General features: G+C 37.2%; 1 protein-coding gene across 1 annotated transcript in view; it reads right to left on the bottom strand.

Annotated features, from left to right (window-relative positions):
• Nucleotides 1-23,181, bottom strand: part of DHX15 (DEAH-box helicase 15) — a 55,471-nt gene that overhangs the window by 11,791 nt on the left and 20,499 nt on the right. Inside the window, exons 4-6 of the mRNA XM_013964561.2 lie at nt 16,559-16,718; nt 14,667-14,885; nt 8,932-9,099 (exon numbers count right to left, since the gene is read on the bottom strand). Of these exons, the coding sequence (XP_013820015.1) occupies nt 8,932-9,099; nt 14,667-14,885; nt 16,559-16,718 (547 nt within the window). The remainder of the gene's footprint in view (nt 1-8,931; nt 9,100-14,666; nt 14,886-16,558; nt 16,719-23,181) is intronic.

Consider the following 23,181-nt stretch of genomic DNA (forward strand, 5'->3'; position numbering starts at 1 on the left):
TGTGGGTGTTTTATGCTTTAGAAAATTAGGGACCTGAGAATGACATGTCACACAATTTTTTCTTTTTAAGCAATGGAAAAATGGGATCTTCATTAGTATTTTTCTCAAAGCATCGGATCTGAGGAAGATTACTGCCATTAAAGTGGAGATGCCTGAATATGCAAGTAGTTGACACAGATGAATCAGAGTCTGCTCTTAAAGCTTTTTAAAATCTGCAAAGAAAGATTAGAGGTGGAATGGAAGTACAATGACAGAAAAAACATGCCATAAGAATTTTAAAGGATGTACTGCCCAAGCAAAGACAAGGAAAACTTACTCAGAAAATGGCATTTAGGAGAGCTGTTGAAGATAAGGTGGGATCTACCCACAAGGGAGAAGTGAAGAGCAGTAGAAGGTTCTGCTTAAACAAAAGCATGTGGATAAGAATGCCATTAGGCACATAAAAGAAAGGACTCACATTGCCAGGTAATCTTGGAGGTTTAAAAGGCTATGGGAACATCATTAACAGGATGATATTATGCAATTATTTACATGTCTAAAACCAAAATGCTCCCTTTTTGCACTGATCAGCTGAAAAGAATACTAACTAGCAAATGAACAGTAAACTATAAGTGGTCTGATGCTAATGAAATATATTTTCCAGAACATTTCAAAGACATGAACATTCAATAATTAGAGCTGAAGTAAGCATAAACAAGGTCAGGAGGTGAACTTCAAAAAGTATAAACAGAGTTTAATATTCTTCTACAAAGTCAGTGTGTAGTATCAAAGCCAGGAATCAAATCTAAGTAGCTAAGTAAGAGTGGAGCGGTTTTAACACACTCAAACTTCAATTTCCTTTTATAACTCTTGCATACTAGTCAGCTGAGACAGAGCCCTTGTAAACTATACAGAATCACAAACCACACGCTTGTTACTATGTAAGAGGTCTTGTGGCTTTCTGGAATTCTGGGGCAAAAGCTGTAGTTCTGGAAAATGTACATATAAACAGAAGTATAAAACATGTATTTTGGGGAAAAAATACACTTCACCTATTTTTTCTAGAACAAAACACAATCAATGTAATAAAAATGTACTGGTGCAAATAATTTTTGTCCATAAAAACTGGTGTTCACATGTTCTCTCTGGGTCTGTGTGACGAATTGTACAACATCTACAAGGAGGTGTGGATCTGTGATTCCACAGATATTAAGAATCAGGTGATGTTCACATCAACTTCGGCAAGCTCTGTGTGATTACTGTTGAGTCAACTGACACCCAAAAGTTAAAACTCTGAAATTCGAAGTGCTAACAAAGACCTAGAGAAGCACAGCTTTTAGGTTTTTTCCAATTTTTTTTAAATTAAAAGAATTAATGGGCTAGAAAGCTTTAAGACAATAAAATAATTTCTTGAGTAGGACCTCCCTGCCCCATGAGAAGTGGGTTTTGGGACAAAAAAGGGAAAAACTATTAAACTGTACAACTTTGAGCTGCAGATACAGTACTTGCTAAGGCTAAATAAAATATGCATACATACACACTCAGCGCACACCCCCCCCCAAAAAAAGACAAATAAATGATGCAAGTTATCTAGCTGCCTTGGAACCTTAACAGTGGGGTGAGGCAAGCCCTAAGTATTTTCTAGATGTATTAAGTGGCACATGATGTATTTAGGAAGCGGTCTCAACACAAAGTGGTCCTGAATTTGTTAACGAATACATATGCTACAAAGCTTTCTAGACTATAGCTTGGCAATAGTGTTCAAAGACCCTTAAAGAGTGTTCAAACCTCAATGACAAAGGAATTATTTCAGATAAATAGCCCAGTATATAAACTCTATGATAAAAAAATCAAAACAATGCCAATTCTAATCTTTTTATATTAAATGTGTTAAGAATAAACTCTCATCTAGATTTATCTCCTTCCCCCTCAATAATCTGCTTTTCAATGGAATTCACGTTGATTTATTTCAATAATTTCATTTCAAAGTACTTGAGATGCTCTACTTGAATTCTATTTGGACACAATAATGCATTTAGGTTAAAGAAGTGTGGGTTTTTAGTCCCTAGGGAACTCGGTGGGGTCTCTAATTCAGTGAGGACATTAGCTTATTTGTTTGTAAATATTCCAGCAGTACCACACTAAGTTATCTTCAGATAGTGGATCATTAAGCCTCTCTTTAAAATTAGAGAGACATCTCCACAAGGGCCATTTCTCTTTTTTATTGAGCAATGTACGCTCTGAGCCATGTTAATTAGTAAACTGTGAGATAAGATACAGAAAAATCAGCTATCTTTATGGACAAAATTAATGAAAATAAAAATAAAAATAGTTGCTGGATTTAATAACACCAAATCTATAAAACAGCAAATAAGTCTCAGTCAAAAAAATGCATACGTAATTTAAGCATAAATATTAATAAACGTAGAAAGCAACAGAAGCTTTAGCTCAAAGTCAAGTATCTGAACAAATATCAAGAATGATTAATGATTAAAAGAGGTAAAGTATCCACCCTCAAAAATTTATGTATTGCATCCTCAACTTTTCTTAACTATTAGAAAGCTTGAAAGTCTACCATTGATGCTATGCTTGAGCACCAAGCAAAAAGATCTCAATTATTTGTAAAAGGAATGCTAGTTAAGTACCCAATGCCCACAGAAGTTTACCTTTAATATAGCCTACATTTTAAAACTTTAGTACTAAAAGGCTGTTTCGTTAGTTTGATCACTATCAATTAGAAACTATTTTGCATAAATTAATACAATGAGGAGTAAGACAACAAATGAAGCACTACTTTACAAAATGTGATCGGATATAATTTAACAAAAGTATGAATCAAATAGTATTTAAAGTAATTGGAAGTAGACCTTAAATCCCTAACTCTTTCTACATAATCTTATTTATCTTTGTGCTTTTGGTCAGTTGTTATTTTTTTGAGTACAGCTGATTTACAATGTTGTCTTTCTGCTGTACAGCAAAGTGAATCAGTTATAAAATACATGCTGTTGCTGCTGCTAGGTCGCTTCAGTCAGGTCCAACTCTGTGCGACCCCATAGATGGCAGCCCACCAGGCTCCCCCATCCCTGGGTTTCTCCAGGCAAGAACCCTGGAGTGGGCTGCCATTTCCTTCTCCAATGCATGAAAGTAAAAAGTGAAAGTGAAGTCCAACTCGTACTGACCCCATGCTCCTCTATCCATGGGATTTTCCAGGCAAGAGTACTGGAGTGGGTTGCCATTGTCTTCTCCATAATATACATATATCCGCTCTTTTTAAGATTCTTTTCCAATACAGGTCATTACAGAGTACTGAGTTCCCTGTGCTATTCAGTAGGACATTATTAGTTACCTATTTTCTATATAGTAGTGTGTATATGTCAATCCCAATCTCCCAATCTATCCCTTCCTATAGTTTTAAATTAATTGCGAATATCAATCAGTGACAACATTCCTGAACGAAAAGTCCCATTCCAGTAACTGGCACAGTAATGTTTAATTAATGAATTCATGATAGAAGAATTAAGCCTTGGCCTTTACAAATAGAATATTACCAAAGTTATAGCATTTAAAAAAAGAGGACAGGAAAGCAGCAACTGAATACCAGTTTTTCCTTTTCCATACCCTCATATAACCTGTGTGCATCTTCATTACCTTTCCTCTTTCCCCACAATCCCATCAATCCTTTTTCCTACTTTAACTGGACCTGTCAGGCCCTGGGTCTGATGGTCACTTACTCATCTTGCCGGCCAGTCAGTGCTTGGCCGTAGTGCATTTCAATGGTCTCAGGTTTTCAACTAGTACTATCTCCCAAAACCAGCTTCAAAATATATGACTGGATGAGTAAACCCTTCTCTATAAACTTTTATAAAAATCGTTCATTATCCCTTAAACACGCTGGGCTTCAAAGTGTTTTCCCTCAGAGTATGATGCACCACTGCCAAGGGAAGTTCCCCCGCCCACTGGGGTCATCCAGGGAGGCTATGAGAGTGCTCCTTTGACTTCTAAGATGAAGCTGACTCATGCCAGGAGATAACATGATTTCCCAGCAAGAGATCCTACAGCTTTAGCTGAACGAAAAACATAATTAGTGGATGATGAAGTAGCACAGTGGCTCTTAGTTTTCATTCTGAATTAAAAGCTGGAGATATCCCAAGGTAAACCAAAGCCCTGGAAACTCCAGTGGCCTCAACATCACACACATATACAACTGCTGCTGAATCACTCTTTTTAGAAAGACAAAATTCCTCTAAATATTCTAGGATTTACAAGAACATGAAAAGCAATAGCTTAAAAAACAAAACAAAGCAACAACTAATTCTATTCCGTGGGCTTAAACTGTTAAAAAGTCTACAAAATGTACCATGTACAGAACCAGCAACAGACTGAACCTAAATTTCTACCATACTAGTATTAACAGAGAAAAGAAGAGCTCAAATATGAAGGTAAGGTGGGCCCCATCAAAGTAACTCAAAATGGAATGAAGAGAACTACATGAAAAGACAAACATGGTAAACCTTGCTGTATTTACTCCAAGATAAATAAAATCCACATTTTAAAATTAAAAGCAGATATACAGAGTACCCATGATTTGAAGAAAAATTAAACCATCCACATGGAAGATGCACTAACTCCACTTTAAACAAGTACTTTTATACACATCAACTGACAAAGAATGAAGTAAAAAAACTGCAGAGAATGAGTACTTTTCAGTCAACAAATCACCTTCAAAATTATATACTAAAGTTATCACTTAAAATTTCAAGTTTCCCCCCAAATTCTGAATGCAAATAGTAACAGAAAGTATTTTACCATGTTCTAGAGACAGCATTATGACAAAAATAGTTGCAGCATTCAACATAATGAAGCTAGCATCAGACTTTTTTAAGTCATGTTCACAGTTTTTGATTTATGATTAACTCTAAACCTGATCCCCCCCCACCCCAATCAATCTCCTGTTAATTTATACTCCACTAGGCTCATGCAAAGATGGGCTTGATAAAGGACAGACATGGTATGGACCTAACAGAAGCAGAAAACATTAAGAAGAGGTGGCAAGAATACACAGAAGAACTGTACAAAAAAGATCTTCATGACCAAGATAATCATGATGGTGTGACACTCATCTAGAGCCAGACATCCTGGAATGTGAAGTCAAGTGGGCCTTAGAAAGCATCACTATGAACAAAGCTAGTGGAGGTTATGGAATTCCAGTTGAGCTATTTCAAATCCTGAAAGATGATGCTGTCAAAGTGCTATACTCAATATGCCAGCAAATTTGGAAAACTCAGCAGTGGCCACAGGACTGGAAAAGGTCAGTCTTCATTCTAATCCCAAAGAAGGGCAATGCCAAAGAATGCTCAAACTACCACACAATTGCACTCATCTCACACGCTAGTAAAGTAATGCTCAAAATTCTCCAAGCCAGGCTTCAGCAATACATGAACTGTAAACTTCCAGATGTTCAAGCTGGTTTTAGAAAAGGCAGAGGAATCAGAGAGCAAATTGTCAACATCCACTGGATCATAGAGAAACCAAGTGAGTTCCAAAAAAAACATCTATTTCTGCTTTACTGACTATGCCAAAGCCTTTGACTATGTGGATCACAATAAACTGTGGAAAATTCTGAAAGAGATGGGAATACCAGACTACCTAACGTGTCTCTTCAGAAACCTATATGCAAGTCAGGAAGCAACAGTTCGAACTGGACATGGAACAACAGACTGGTTCCAAATAGGAAAAGGAGTACGTCAAGGCTGTATATTGTCACCCTGCTTATTTAACTTCTATGCAGAGTACATCATGAGAAACGCTGAGCTGGAAGAAGCACAAGCTGGAACCAAGATTGCCGAGAGAGATATCAATAACCTCAGATATGTAGATGACACCACCCTTATGGCAGAAACTGAAGAGAACTAAAAAGCCTCTTGATGAAAGTGAAAAAGGAGAGTGAAAAAGGTGGCTTAAAGCTCAACGTTCAGAAAACGAAGATCATGGCCTCCGGTCCCATCACTTCATGGGAAATAGATGGGGAAACAGTGGAAACAGTGTCAGACTTTATTTCTGGAGGCTCCAAAATCACTGCAGATGGTGATTGCAGCAATGAAATTAAAAGATGCTTACTCTTTGGAAGGGAAGTTATGACCAACCTAGATAGCATATTCAAAAGCAGAGACAATACTTTGCCAACAAAGGTGCGTCTAGTCAAGACTGTGGTTTTTCCAGTGGTCATGTATAGATGTGAGAGTTGGACTGTGAAGAAAGCTGAGCGCCAAAGAATTGATGCTTTTGAACTGTGGTGTTGGAGAAGACTCTTGTGAGTCTTTGGACTGCAAGGAGATCCAACCAGTCCTTCCTAAAGGAGATCTGTCCTGGGTGTTCATTGGAAGGAATGATGCTGAGGCTGAAACTCCAATACTTTGGCCACCTCATGGGAAGAGTTGACTCATTGGAAAAGACTCTGATGCTGGGAGGGATTGGGGGCAGGAGGAAAAGGGGATGACAGAGGATGAGATGGCTGGATGGCATTACCGACTCGATGGACATGAGTTTGGGTGAACTCCAGGAGTTGGTGATAGACAGGGAGGCCTGGCGTGCTGTGATTTATGGGGTTGCAAAGGGTCGGTACGACTGATGACCAGACTGAACTGAGGCTCATGTCTCAGACTGTAAAGCATCTGTCTACAATCCAGGAGACCCAAGTTCAATCCCTGGGTTGGGAAGATCTCCTGGAGAAGGAAATGGCAACCCAGTGTTCTTGCCTGGAAAATCCTATGGACAGAGGAACCTGGTAGGCTATAGTCCATGGGGTCACAAAGAGCCGGACACGACTGAGCGACTTCATTTTCACCTTCAGGCTCATGCTGCCTATCTTTTCAGTAAGTTCTTTCAGTTTGAAAAATGTATCTGTTCATTTAACATTTGGACAGCCAAGTAAATAATTAACCTAGATAAATTTCAATATCTATAATTTTTCATCAAACTGTTAAGAAAAAAGACAGCAAAAGAAAGAAAAAATTTTGACTTTCCTAGGCCTATATACAGAAATAAACAATAAATTCCAAATTTGATTGACATGTAAGTCATAAGTGAGTAGTATTTCCAAACATTTTTTCCTACATGAATAGACTCAAGTGTATAGTGGTTGCCACGAGGGGTTACTTTGTTCTAGAAATGTTAGTACCCTGTATACACTCAGTTTTATCTGTGTCAATCATCTTCCAAGGTGATAAAAGTAATTATTTATACCCACTTTAAAATATAGATTTCAAACTTTAAAATCAGATTAAGAATCTTACCAAAAATTACATGCAACTTTAAAGAACCTTACATAAATGTCTGGGATTTTTAAAAACCAAGCTGACCCTATTCTAGTGGTTTTCAAACCTTTTACAGCAATGCAACCTTATTTTCAAAGGATATATCAGAATCCCCATCTCAAAAAATAAAAGCATAGCTGCCTGTATCAAACTCAAATCTCCACTGTATCCATTCCAAACAAAGCACGCAGAAACAAGGCTGGAATACCCCTGGCCTCAGTTCCTGTGCCAGGCAGATATCCATATCAATGGGACCCACAGTTCCTACCCTCAAGAAATCCACATTATTTATTCAGTGTTATTAGTGCTACTGTTATCAGAAATCTGTGCAGTCAACAATGACATTTAAGTTATGCTGGTTCCAAAGAAGGAAAGGAGTACCTCAAGGCTATATATTGGCACCCTGCTTATTTAACTTATATGCAGATTATATTATGTAAAATGCTTGGCTGGATGAAGCACAAGCTGGAATCAAGATTGCTGGGAGAAAATATCAATAACCTCAGATAAGCAGATGACACTCCCCTTGTAGCAGAAAGCGAAGAAGAAACAGAGCCTCTTGATGAAAGTGAGAGAGGAGTGAAAAAGTTGGTTTAAAATTCAATATTCAGAAAACTAAGATCATGGTATCTGGTCCCGTCACTTCATGGCAAATAGATGGGGAAACAATGTCAGCAATGAGAGACTTTATTTTGAGGGGCTCCAAAATCACAACAGATGGTGACTGCAGCCATGAAATTTAAAAACACTTGCTTCTTGGAAGAAAAGCTATGACCAACCTAGGCAGAATATTAAAAAGCAGAGACATTACTTTGCTGACAAAGGTCTGTCTGGTCAAAACCATGGTTTTTCCAGTAGTCATGTATGGATGTGAAAGCTGAACTATAAAAACAAAGCTGAGTGCCAAAGAATAGATGCTTTTGAACTGTGGTGTTGGAGAAGACTCTTGAGAGTCCCTTGGACTGAAAGGAGATCCAACCAGTCAATCCTAAAGGAAATGAATCCTGAATAGTCACTGGAAGGACTGATACTTAAAGTGAAACTCCAATACTTTGGCCACCTGGTGCAAAGAACTGACTCATTGGAAAAGACCCTGATGCTGAGAAAGATTGAAGGCAGGAGGAGAAGGGGATGACAGAGGATGAGATGGTTGGATGCCATCGCCAACTCAATGGACATGAGTTTGAGCAAGCTTCAGGAGTTAGTGATGGACAGGGAAGCCTGCCATGCTGCAGTCCATTGGGTTGCAAAGAGCAAGACACGACTGAACAACTGGACTGAGCAACTGAGCAAAAATTCTAGGGAGAAGCCAAGGAACTGAGGAAAAAAGTACTTTGTGCCAAGTGATTTAATGGGGAGAAAGACATTTGGCCACCTTCCTCACCCTAAGCAACCTTCCATTTGCTAAGGAAGAATTTCCCAGGGATATGGAAGCAGTACCTGTCAAAAGATATGCAGAACTCTACACAAATACATTTCCTTCCATTTACTTTGGAAATTCAGATAACTATGTAGCACAGAATTCAGATCACAATCACCTGTAACTTATTCCTTGAATTATAATTCAATACAATTTGATATCTCACAGACAAATCTTTCGGTATCAATGCAATGTTTATAGAGAACATTTCAATGTTACCTTTCTTCCAATTGCTCCATTCTGTTTTTTTGGAGGCGGAGGTTCAAAGATGCGTTGTTGCTGCTGAGGTGGGAGTGTGGAGTATAATGGAATGATTTTGATGTCACCGACTTCAGGGCCCAAATCATCAACCTCACGCTTTATTCTCTTACAGGCTTCATCAATTTCCTACAAAATGAAAGTTTAAGTGTGCAAACAGAATGAATACACACTGCAACATTTTAAGGATTTACTATAATCCTAGTACTATGCAGCTTATTTTAGTCATCACAATTCAGCAAATTTCATTGAGATTTCAGAAATAATCAAAGAAACTTTGATTTCTCTAGTCACATAAACACACAATTGCCTTATTGACATTCCACACCCTTTTTTCTTAAGAGTCAATGTCCTAATTAATTCTCAACAAATTGTACTAAAATTGAATATTCTCACCCAGGAATATTTAACTGCACTCATAACCTTTTCAATTTTCACAATCTACAAGAAATTGATGTGCAAGATATTTTAAATAAGCCAGTTAGGCTTTAATGTCACGTATCACTAATGCAATTATATGGAAGATTTGCTTCATTGTGCCTAATGAGAACACACACCTCTACAGTATCAACATAGATATTTAAGAACCAGGTTAACCCAAATATCTTAAAGCCTCTTCAAAGATCTCCCTAATACACAAAACAATTCCAACACATTTGCATTTAATTCTAGGTTTCCAAAGAGGACACAATGAATACTGGGAGGGTGTGAGAGAGAGAGAGGTAGGTGAAGGCTCTAGGGGATGGGAAAGGGACTTTAACATGGGAAGGGAGCTATATTTAAAATTTTACAGAAGCTTTAATTCAGTTAAACTCAGAAGTACGCTAGATGATTTGGCAGTATGGCCAATATTAATTAGAAGTTACCCTTATTGACAAATTATCTATTATTTGAAAGACAGAACAATTTTTAAAAATTTACCAAGTAAAATTATTGTATATTATAATTAAGCTAGAGTAATTTTCCTTAAAATGATTTCTTAACTAAAGTACAATTCTGTTTCCGTGTTAAGAGAATATACATAAGAACAAAAAAAATTTAAACAAATTTAAAACATTTCAGCTTTCTGGAGTACTGATGAGGTCTTAAAAACTGACAGAGAAAATTACTAAAGATCTTATATACCGATCTCCTTTGAGGTATACAGTTTCCAAAAGAAATGAAAGTTTGCTATTCATTGAAAAAAAAAAAAAAACAGAAACAAATATTTTTACCAAAAAATTGCTTTCAAATGCTGTATCTAGATTAGAATGCCCCCTGCTGGTATACAAAAACAAAATTAGATCTTAAAAAAGGAACACACAAACACAATATACACCCCAAACTATATATATAGTTCTTAAAAACATATATATATATATATCTCCTATAGGAAAACTGATGCCAAATTCAGAATATTTTTCAATTCTGTTAATTCAGAAGTCATCAAATACCAGATTTTATATAGAAAATTAAGAGCCCCAAATTGTGCATTTGCAGACTCTAGAAATTTTAACAAGATTATTCCAAATTTATTTGAATCTATCTGCTAAGCATGTATGGAGCTGAAACAAAATCACTACTGCATGTGATATAATGAGTGAGAAAAAAAATCCCACACTGTTTATGGTTTTATGTAGACAAAGTTCTAAACATTATTTTTTTAAACTTGGCAACAAAATTTTCACTAAATTTTACTGAACTTTCAGAGTCAACCTTGACAGTTCAAAAGACCAGAAAGCTCACTGACATTCATCAGCACAATGCAATCTTCCGCTTAGTCATGAACTGAGACAAAAGCTGAAGAGTTTCTGAATTGAGCAAAAGACTTTCAGCTCCAAAAGCATCAATATATATTGATAAATTAATTAATATATAATAATATAAATTAATTTAGACCCTACTGAAGAATCTAAACTCCTACATGTTGAAAAGACTAATTTTTCTCAGTGAAATTAAAGATGAAAGAATGTATTGCTTAAAGAATGAAGAGTTCAACATCTTGAAGTATTTACTTAAAACAATTCATATTTCAATTACAATCATTGTTATCGAACTTGGTAGCACAGCTCCTCTAGGGAGTTCTACTAGGAACCCCTGGTTTAACGGATTAACAACAAAAATCAACATTCACATTTTCCAAACCTTCACTAATTAAAATTGGTCTTTCCCCTCCCAAATTAACTCAAGCGACTATAGAAACACTATTGTTTACATGGTCAAAATTGTAATATGGTTGTCATTTTTAAGTTTTGAGATAGCTAAATTTTATGGGTACTATTCAAATTTATGGACGGGGTACAGAACTCCCAGAACCTATCACTTAACTGACCAAATAAAAATAACAGGCTCACAGACATGAGGAAAATAGTAATATTGCTACCTCCTCTTCAAAGGTCTTCAAATTCCTCAAAACTAGCTAGTCGGATAAAAGAAACTTAAAAATGGAACAGGATACATGACATAATTGGAGATTATTCCTTTCCCTTCCCCAGCTGTGGGAGAGCTGCCAAAGTATCAGCCATAGAAATTCAACTCACAGAAAAGCATTTCAGGTCCTCACCAGAAGGCCATCTGATATTTCTTACAGAATTCTAATGTGCCTGACTATCTGAACATAATGATTATTTTGAATAGCCGTTAAAAAAAAACATGCTACTCACTCTAGAGAAAATGAGAAACTAGGGACCAGACACCAAAGAACAAAATGGACACAAATGCCTCAACACTGCAAAATATAAAGAAATCCTTCCATTCAAAATGCATACACAGACTAGTAGTTAGAGAGGTTTATCTGTAAAAGTGAATTTGTAACACACCGTATTTCTCAAAAGAACAAGTATGATTCTTTACTGGGAATATTTGCAAACTGGGGGAGTGTATCTACATCTAATGGGTAAAGACCAGAGCCACAATAAGCACCCTACTACGCATGGGGTTCCCACAGCAAAGAATTAATCAGCCTACAACATAAATAAGGACTTCCCTCGTGGCTCAGACAGTTAAGCGTCTGTCTACAATGTGGGAGACCTGGGTTTGATCCCTGGGTTGGGGAGATCCCCTGGAGAAGGAAATGGCAATCCACCCCAGTACTACTGCCTGGAAAATCCCATGGACAGAGGAGCCTGGTAGGCTACAGTCCATGGGGTCGCAAAGAGTTGGACACAACTGAGCGACTTCACTTCACAACATAAATAGTGCTAGAAAAAATAGAAATAAGTACTGGAAAAAAAAATTTAAGGACAGTTATAGTTCTTAATTCAACAATATTTAATTAAATATTATATATCAAGCATCCCTGTAGAATCTGAACAGCAGTTAGAGTTCACCTTCTCCTAGAGGTTAGGCAGTCACATAGCAGACCACTGATTTTGATTATGTGAAAGAACTAGGGCAATTTCCCACTATACTGTTTAGGGTGGTGTCACTAATGTACCATGGGCATTAAAATAGCTAAAACATTCAACTGGAACAGTGACTTTTAACCTAAGAGAACAGAAAAATGGCCTTTAGGGCTTGTTAAAGACACAAAAGAGAAGGTAATGGCACCCCACTCCAGTACTTTTGCCTGGAAAATCTCATGGATGGAGGAGCCTGGTGGGCTGCAGTCCATGGGGTCGCTAAGAGTCGGACATGACTGAGTGGCTTCACTGTCACTTTCATGCACTGGAAAAGGAAATGGCAATCCACTCCAATGTTCTTGCCTGGAGAATCCCAGGGAAGAAGGAGCCTGGTGGGGTGCCATCTATGGGGTCGCACAGAGGTGGACACGACTGAAGCGACTTAGCAGCAGCAGCAAGGATGCAGATTCTTATAGTATTTCATCTGTAAACTTCATCTGTTTCAGCAAGCCTGAAACAGGGCCAAGAACTTGCTTTAACAAATTCCCCTACCCAAGGCAGGCAATCCACTGACCACACTTGAAAAAAAAAATGTTCTAGAGCAGGGATCAGATTTCTTACTATAAAGGGCCAAAATTTTTTAGGCTTTCCATCCATATACCACCTCTGAAGCATATTCTTTGTTTTCATATAAACCCTTAAAATATGTAAAAACTAAAACTAAAATATGTAAAAACTAAAACAAGAGGGTCAAGCACATGTAACTAATTAAAATTCTATAAAATTAAATTTTAGTTCCTCCTCTCACTAGCTGCAATGCAAATACTCAAGCTCATTATATTGTTGCAGCTACAAAAACTAATAGTGTGGCATCTAGTTTCATTACTTCATGGCAAATAGACGGGGAAACAATGAAAACAGTGACAGACTTTATTTGGGGGGACTCCAAAATCACTGCAGATGGTGACTGCAGCCATGAAATTAAAAAATGCTTGCTCCTTGGAAGAAAAGCTATGACAAACCTAGACAGCATACTAAAAAGCAGAGACATTACTTTGCTGACAAAGGTCCATCTAGTCAAAGCTACGGTTTTTTCAGTAGGCATGTATGGATGTGAGAGTTGAAGTATAAACAAAGCTGAGCACCAAAGAACTGATGCTTTTGAATTGTGGTGTTGGAGAAGACTCTTGGGAGTCTCTAGGACTGCAAAGAGATCAAACCAGTCAATCCTAAAGGCAATCAATCCTGATTTTTCATTGGAAGGGCTGATGCTGAAGCTCCAACTTTGGCCTCCTGATGTGAAGAGGAGCTAACTCATTGGAAAAGACCCTGATACTTGCAAAAGACTGAGAGCAGGAGAAGGGGGCAAAAGAGGATGAGATGGTTGGATGGCATCATTGACTCAATGGATGTGAGTTTGAGCAAACTCAGGGAGATAGTGAAGGACAGGGAAGGCTGGTATGCTGCATTCCAATGGGCTGCAAAGAATCAGACGTGGCTGAGCAACTGAACAGCAACAACTATATTGAACAGTATAGACATAAAAACATTTCCACATGTAAAGAAAGTTCTAATGGAGTAGCACTGTTCTAGAAACAGACTCTCAGATCAGACCCTATACCTGACCTAGCGAATAAAAATCTGCAAGATTTCCAAATGACTGGCATGTGTATTAGTTTGAGAAGGACACTGTATAAAATTCACAAAGCCGATCACAACAAATGACAAACTTTCAGAAAACCTCTAAAAGAGTTTCTTTTATCCAGATAACTCACTGAACTTATTTAAACCATCAAAAATTTCACAGCCCACCTGTACACATCCTGATGGAAATGAGTTTAGAAAATGCTTCATGTGAGAATAAAATCCCTATCTTAAAAATGATGTAAAGTCTAAAGAATTTCAGTGATTCCTTCCAATTCTCAATAAACACATGTAGGAAGACAAAAACAAAACACAAACACTTGTTTTCATGGTAGATGGGCACCTGAGTTATACAAATTCCCTTACAAACGAAATTACTGCCTAGAGTAACCAGATTTCATTCATGGCTCAGCAGAATGGCAAATTAGCACAAAACCACTTGCCACTCAGGTCTCTCCAAAGTTGAGATTAAAACTGCTAAATCTTGAAATTCTAAAAGCATTTAATATTCTCAGGATATCAACTAGAACACAAAGGTTAACAGCATAAAAGCGTATATTCCTAGAGTACATAAAGGGAGTTATATATTTCATATAGAAATACAATCATGCTGAAGAAAAACTTTATAGACACTGGGATGAGAAATACATGGTTAATGTATGTTGGGTTCTTAAATTTAAAGTTGCTGCCTAATAGAAATAATATAAATAAGGAACCAAGTAATGACAATACCTCTTGACCAGTTAAGAAAAGTAGTAGATCTCCTTCCTCCTCTTCACACATATGAATTTGGATCACGGTTCGAATTGCCGCTTCAAGATAATCTCTCTCTGGTTCAGGAGTATAAAAGATCTCAACAGGATGTGTACGCCCAGGAATAGTTAAGAGAGGACAGTTATCAAAGTAAATCTGGAATTTTCCTGCATCCAGAGTAGCACTCATGACTATAACCTGAAAAGAAAACAGTAAATTATTTGAAGCGTCTTCAGAGATTGTAAAGAGATGAGTAAAGTTTACTGCTCCATATATGTCAACTACGGTGTCTCTAGTGGCTCAGAGAGTAAAGAATCGGCCTGCAAAGCAGGAGACTATGGTTCTATCCCTGGGTCAGTAAGATCCCCTGGAGAAACGAAGGACTAACCACTCCAATATTGTTTCCTGGAGAATTCCAAGGACAGAGGAGCAAGGCGGGCTAGTCTATGGGGTCACAAAGAGTCAAGACATGACTAAAGCAACTAACACTTTCACTCTTCATATATCAGTTATGCCTTAAAAATTGTGATAAAAAAATCAAATATAGAAAAGCTGAGCTACAGTAAATTTAATTTTTAAAAAGTAGGAATAAACCTGATAACCAATAAATAAACTACTGTATATTTTCATGAAGCAACACCTTAAAAACCAAAGTTTATAAAATTACATAAAAGGAACTGATAAAAGACATCAATATGTAATAGGATTATTACTATGCTATTAAAACAAAGAATGACAACCTCGCACACAGGGAAAAACAAAAAAAGCAAAAAATAAATCAGTGGTACAAATATTTCTCCATTCTTCCAAATCATCTTTACTAAGTGTAAGTTCTTCAGAAAATAGAAATTTCTAAAACAAACAAAGGTTTTCTATACTACTGAAAAAGCCACAGCAACAAAAGGTTGTTCAGGTGCCGGCTGCATGACTGTGTGGTCACCCTCTCTCTATTTAAATTATACATGACAAAACCCATTAAATAGAAAGCTCTCCCATTAAACATTCCACTACAGAGTTCTTAATTTCTACTTTTGAGTTCCTCCCTCGAAATTTCAATAGCTCATAACGTTTAATCAGTAATAGTACTCAGTTGTTCAAATATATTCTTTAAAGTATACATTTAATTTTTATAGTAAAATCAAACTCAGTATCAATTTTTTTAAGACCCAGAATCTTTCTCCCCAGCATACAAACCTCTGTAACACATACAATAACACTCAATACTAAGTTCCAATGAACTGCACACATACAACGCAAAAAGGTAACTTCATAAAATTTGGGAGGCAAAAAGGTCCACACAGTCGGTCAGTTTTAAGCCCTTATCAATACAGTAACACTGGCCAGGGTTTAAATGGTATAACGGACGGCAGGCGGGGGTGGGAGGGGGAAGAACCAAGACCCTAGGTTAAGGGAAGGCATTTCTGAGGAGCAGTATGTTCTGGATACAGTTATTCCACTCTCCAGCATTATGAGTTAGAATGAGTGAGTTTATGTTAGGATAAGAACAGGGATTTGATCCTTAATGAAGGTGTCCCCTGTACTTAATAAAAGGCAGGGTGAGCACAAGGTTTAAAAACACCATGACATAAAATCATTTAAAATGAAACAAAAAACTGGGTGGACTATATAATGAAATGATTAAAAACATACTACTAAAAAGTAGAACTATATTTAAAATCTAAAACAAAGACACAACAAGAAAAATTAAAAAGAAAGTATAAACCACTACTGGTACTCTCCTTATTTGCTTTTATAGGTGATTATTTTTGTAGTTGTAGTGATCAGCATGTACTCCCTTTTAAATATACACACACACACACACACACACACACATAGGGTTTTTAAAGAACCAAACAAATAAACTAATTCACCTTTAAATCTGATCTCTGTCTAACAACCTCCTTCAGAACACCCATGAGAATATCTGTAGCCAATGTCCTTTCATGAGCCTCATCAAGAATTATTACACCATAACGCTCCAAGAGAGGGTCATTCATTGCTTCACGAAGTAGCATCCCATCAGTCATATACCTATATTGACAAATAACATGTTGGTTATTTAGTGCATTTAAAGTTCAAGACATAAATATGAAATGCAAAGACATCAGATAAATATAAATTAACCCTTGTTCAAAACAAATGTTATTATTTAATAATCAATTACAAAATTAAGCTTCCATAAAAACTTTTCACTGAATGTATCAAACAAGTTATATATTATCAAATTCTGTCAAATGAGACTGTAATACCAAAATGCAATGAGAAACAATGTTAATATGATGACAGAATTAAACACATTTCACACAAATGCCAAAGTGAAAATAGTCACTTAAATAAATTTCTTAAAAACAAAATAAAATGTAAAATATTCAACTTACAAAACAAAACCAAGAAACCATTTTAAATTGCTTTATCACATTACAGCACTAAACTGTTGTTATTTCTTTAAAACTGCACTAACTTCCCACTTAAGCTAACAGGTTCAAAGGGGCTGAGACAGCAGGAGTCTACCATCTTTTTTTCCTCAGTCCCATCTAATTCAATAAAATGATGGTAAAGAATCAGAAAAAGGAATACATTCATGGAATGAGGAGCAACATTATGCTGTGGAAATGCTGATAAAATTATGGAAAAGACAAGGCATATAGCATTATCTGTATCAAGGAACCAAAGAGGAAAACTAGGCTTAGGGATGGTTTGAAAGAAGACAGCTAATATAGAATCCAGGCACTTAGATGAAGGGTGGTGTGAAGAATGATTTGTACAGGTCAGTGAATCTCCTGTCTGTTCCCTTCTGGCTGCTACTGTCACTAATACAAAACATCCTGCATTTGGCACTTGGACAAAATGAAGTCTGCCTGCAAATGCTGAAGCCACAGGCCACTCAGTTAAATACAAATCCATGGTTTTATTTACGTAATTAAAACAAGTATAAAAATCTGAAGTCATCATTTATGACTTCACTGTTCTGGCTCTATTTTTCACAAATTAATCTAATCTTTCAAGGACCAACTTTGTATTTTTAGCCAAAACCATCTGTTGAAGCACTAAGTTCTACAAAATGACAGTGTACAACCCAAGTGAAGCCTTCTCTTTATTCTGCCTAAACTTAGTTGTAGATTCAGCTACTCTAGTCTCTAGATGTTTTGAAATATCTTGATCTGTGAGGACGCTTGGTAACTTCTCCTGCCTGCAGGTGTTATTACTGACACAAGCTAGGCAGTCCTTTTGCACATTATCTCAGTAGCAAAACATTAATAGTTTCATATACTTGTGGATAATTTCCTTAGTTTCAACATACTCTGTCTTTTGCTTTGCAAAGCAAAAAAACATGGATTGGTCACTCTTTGAACAATATCTGCTTAAACACTATCAAATGTATACCCTGTTGCTGTTTCCAAGCCTACTCAATTCAACATGGAATTTAGTGTAGTATTTCTGAAAATACTGTAATTAACAAATGAACTCAACATACGTAGTTCCAGAAATACGTATTACTTATGAGAACTGACGATATGTACAGGTAGATCAAGTTCAATCACTGACCACCACCTAACTTCCACCTGTAAGACCCTCAACAGACTGTAAAATGCATTCTAATGTCACATATTAAATTGCTATTAAAAAGCCACTAAGTATCAAATTTTCACTTGAAAACCCCTTTAAAAAACAATACCCCTTTATTCTGATCTTTCCTCAACAAGCTTCAGACCACCACAATGTGATGATGGCATCCAAAAGTAGAGCTGACCCAAATACTCATTCTTTCATATTTTTCTGAGAAGAGGGTAACGATTACAAATGGCAGCTTATAGTTATAATTAATGAGCTATTATTTGCTCTTTATTAACAATTATGCATTATCACCTGTACCAAGTTAAATGGTCAACTAAACCCAAATCCTCGGACTTCCAGGTTTTAGAATCAGAATTAACATAGTTAAATTTGTTGCTTTCCCAGGGAGTATTAGCAGTTAACTTTTCCAGGGCTTTAAAATCAGTGGAATAGCCTGCTAAGACTAGGTATCAGTATACCGATTCCCAATCCCAGGCCCCTCAGACACTGACATACTCTCCTCAGTCCTATGACTTCCCTGGTGGTCCAAAGATTGAGAATTCGGCTGCCAATGCAGGAAACACAAGTTTGATTTCTGGTCCAGGAAGATTCCAATATGCCCAGGGGCAAATAAACACAAGCACAACTAGTGAGCCTGTGCTCCAGAGTCCCAAACCTGCAACTACTGAAGCCTGAACACCCTAGAGCCCTTGCTCCACAACGAGAAGCAACTGCAATGAGAAGCCAGAGCACCGCAACAAAGGCAGCCCTTACTCACAACTAGAGAGAAAGCTCTCGTGCACAAGGAAGAAAAATTTTAAACAAGCCCAGAAAGAGTAGAGAGCTATCACCTGATGATTTGCTAGATATATGAAACCCTTTCCCAAAAAACCAAAGTAACCTGATAGAATAAAAAAAAGGCAGAACCAGGTTCTGATAGCCCTATAAAGACCCTAACTATTTTCTTTTACCTAGATCAAGTTTTACTACCTTTCAAGGTAGCAATTAAATATTTACCCAGACTAAGGGGTGAGCCATAAAAATAGGGTGTCACAATAAAAGCTGTAATTACATAATTCTGAAGTTTTAGTAATGGACTAGTAACCAAAATTTCCCAGGACAGCCAAACTCTACATTTTACTGGGTATCCTATTATCCACAATGTTTCTCTAACTGTCTTGGGAAAATACTAGCTTTAAAAAGTCATCAGTTTCATCTAGGAACTCGTTAGAAATACAGAACTGGCTTCACTTGGGATCTACTTGATCAAAAAATTTGCACAGATAGCAACCTGTGTTTGCTTTCACATTTTCACATTTTGATGCTTGCTAAGCTGCAGAAAAGTGTTAGTCACTCAGTCATGTGACCCCATGAACAACAGCACACCAGGCTCTCCCATCCATGGATTTCTCTAGGCAAGAAGCCATTCCCTTTTCCAGGGGACCTTCCTGACCCAGGTATCCAATCCAAGTTTCCTGCATTGTAGGCAGATTCTTTACCATCTGACTTATTATTTGCTGTCTATTTTATATTTACTTTAGACTACAGAAATGAAGTTAGACAAAAAGCAAATTCAAACAATTTTTTATTCAAGTACAAAATGGGTTGTAAAGCTGCAAAGACAACTTGCAACATCAACAATGTGTTTCACTCAGGAACCAGTAAAGAATGTATAGTGCAGTAGTGGTTCAAGTAGTTTTGCAAAGGAGACGAAGCCTTGAAGATGAGGAGCACAGTGGCCGGCCATCGGAAGTTGACAACGACCAAATGAGAGTAATCACTGACGCTGATCCTCTCATAACTGCATGAGAAGCTGTCGAAGAACTCAACTATGACCATTCTATGGTCATTCAGCACTTGAAGCAAACTGGAAAGGTTTGCTGAAAAAGCTCAGTGAATGGGTACCTCATGAGCTGACCACAAATCAAAAAAATTGTTCTGAAGTGTTGTCTTCTCTTATTCTATGCAACAAAAATAGCGAACCATTTCTCAATCGTATTGTGACATGCGACAAAAAGTGGATTTTATACTACAACCACCAATGACTAGCTCAGTGGTTAGACGAAGCAGCAGCTCCAAAGTGCTGAAATTTCCCAAAGCCAAATTTGTACCCAAAAGTCATGGCCACTGTTTGGTTCCTGCCCATCTGATCCACTGCAGCCTTCATGGAATCCTGACGATATCATTACGTCTGAGAAGTACGTCTGACAACTCAATGAGATGCACTGAAAACTGCAATGCCTGCAACTATTGGTTAACAGAAAAGGCTCAATTCTTTGCCACAACAACACTCAACTGCACGTTGCACAACCAACACTTCAAAAGTTGTACAAATTGGTCTACCAAGTCTTGCTTCATCTGCCATATTCACCTAACCTCTCACCAACCAACCAGCACTTCTTCAAGAATCTCGACAACTCTTTGCAGGGAAAATGCTCCCACAACCAGCAGGGAGGCAAAAAGTGCTTTCTAAGAGTTGAAGCATGGATTTTTTTTTATATATACTATAGGAATAAACAAACTTACTTCTCGTAGGCAAAAATTTACTAATAAAGATGTGTTTGAGCCTAGCTGCAATGACTTAAACTGCATCGTCTGAAACTGCAATGGTATTTTTTAAATTATTATTTTTTCCACTCATGATCTTTTAAATTGAGGTATAGTTGATTTAGGGCTTCCCTCAGAGCTCATCACTTCATGGCAAATAGATGGGGGAACAGTGGAAACAGTGGCTGACTTTATTTTTTGGGGTTCCAAAATCACTGCAGATGGTGATTGCAGCCATGAAATTAAAAGACGCTTACTCCTCGGAAGGAAAGTTAGGATCAACCTAGACAGCATATTAAAAAGCAGAGACATTACTTTGCCCACAAAGGTACATCTAGTGAAGGCTATGGTTTTTCCAGTAGTCATGCATGGATGTGAGAGTTGGATTATAAAGAAAGCTGAGCACAGAAGAATGGATGCTTTCGAACTGTGGTGTTGGAGAAGACTCTTCAGAGTCCCTTGGACTGCAAGGAGATCCAACCAGTCCATCCTAAAAGAGATCAGTCCTGGGTGTTCACTGGAAGGACTGATGGTGAAGCTGAAACTCCAATACTTTGGCTACCTGATGTGAAGAACTGATTCATCTGAAAAGACCCTGACGTTGGGAAAGATTGAAGACAGGAGGACAAGGGGACGACAGAGGATATGATGGTTAAATGGCATCACTAACTCAATGGACATGAGTTTGGGTAAACTCCGGGAGTTGGTGATGGACAGGGAGGCCTGGCATGCTGTGGTTCATAGGTTCTCAAAGAGTCAGACATGACTGAGTGACTGAACTGAACTGAACTGAACTAAAGGAGCTGAGATGGTAAAAGTATCCGCCTGCACTGCGGAAGACCCAGGTTCAATCCCTGGATTGGGAAGATCTCCCACTCCAGTATTCTTGCCTGGAGAATTTCATAGACAGAGGAGCTTTGCGGGCTACAGTCCCTGGGATTGCAAAGAGTCAGACACGACTGAGCGACTGACAGACACATAGCTGATTTACAATGTTATGTTTATTTCTGCTGCACAGTAAAGTGATTCACTTATACAGACTTTTAAAATATATATTCTCCATTATGGTGTACCACAGAATATTGAATATAGTTCTCTGTGCTATACAGTAGGGCCTTGTTTAAGATATGCATTTTAAAACAGCACCATAAAAATGACTGTCAACCAGGTAGCAATATGTCTGGAAAGCTGAGAAAAGCATCTTAGATTCCAAAAAGAAATACAAATGGCTCATAAGTACATGTAAAGACGCTCAATTTCATATAAAAGAAATGCAGATTAAAATCATAATGAGATTTCACTTTTTAACTTACAATATAGACAAAGATAAAAATGTTCCACAACAAAGTGTTGTCAAGGTCATAGAAACAGATACTCATTTGCTCATCCCTTAGTCAGAGTAGCTAAAATATGGCAACAGCTAATAAAATTCCAACACACCCTCTGACCCAACCAGTTTCATTTTTAAGAAACTCATTTCACAGATATACTCACCTGAACGTGTGTGAAAAAAATGTGTGTACAAGTTTATAAGAGAATACTAAGGACATCAACTGATTTTAATAAAAGAAACTGTAAACTCTGAGTGTCCATCTAAGGAATTAAACTAGCAGTCACTAAAATGAATGAAGAAACTTTACACTGATCTAGAACAATCTCCAGGGAAAATATAAGTGAAATTAGCAGCCATGTGTCTTGAACCAGCCCTACTATTAAAGCTGAAGTTTAATACGTTCTGAATATCCTAGTTATGTGCTGTTATTCCAATCCTGTTAGGGTTTTGGTTACCTTTCAAAGTATAGGCTTTATTCTGGCATGACTAAACACGCAAATAAATCAAAACTGTTTCTAGAGGATCCAAAATTCATTCAGCATGACCAAAAGAAATTCCTGGTATCTATTTCACACATCGAGTAAAACCTGAGTAATCAGATTTACTACCTTACAAATACTTACACATAAATAATTCTATGGAGCTGAAGAATGAGGATAGAGAGAAATAACAGCATATAGAGTGATTAAGGACATATCCTTTTTGCAAGACAAACCTTGGTCAAGTTCCTGCTTTCTTACTGGTGCTCTACCTTAAATAAGTTCAACTTCCTCTAATGCTGCATTTGAAAAATGAGAATACAGTGGCTATCGTTCAAATTAAATAAAACAATAAATGCACCAACTGCCTGGCACTTGGTAAGTATTCAATGTAGAACTGTACACTACACTCTTAACTAACCTTCACCTAAAGAATCAATCTTTGGGAAAATCGATCTTACTCTACAAACATATTAGAATAAACCACACTTCTGTCCCTACCAACTGGGCCAACATAATCTCATGTTACACAGTGATAACCTTTTAGGATAGAAAAGAGAGTTGTATGTACACATCCTAA

This window comes from Capra hircus, chromosome 6 (assembly GCF_001704415.2).
Source record: "Capra hircus breed San Clemente chromosome 6, ASM170441v1, whole genome shotgun sequence".
Classification (NCBI taxonomy): Eukaryota; Metazoa; Chordata; class Mammalia; order Artiodactyla; family Bovidae; genus Capra; species Capra hircus.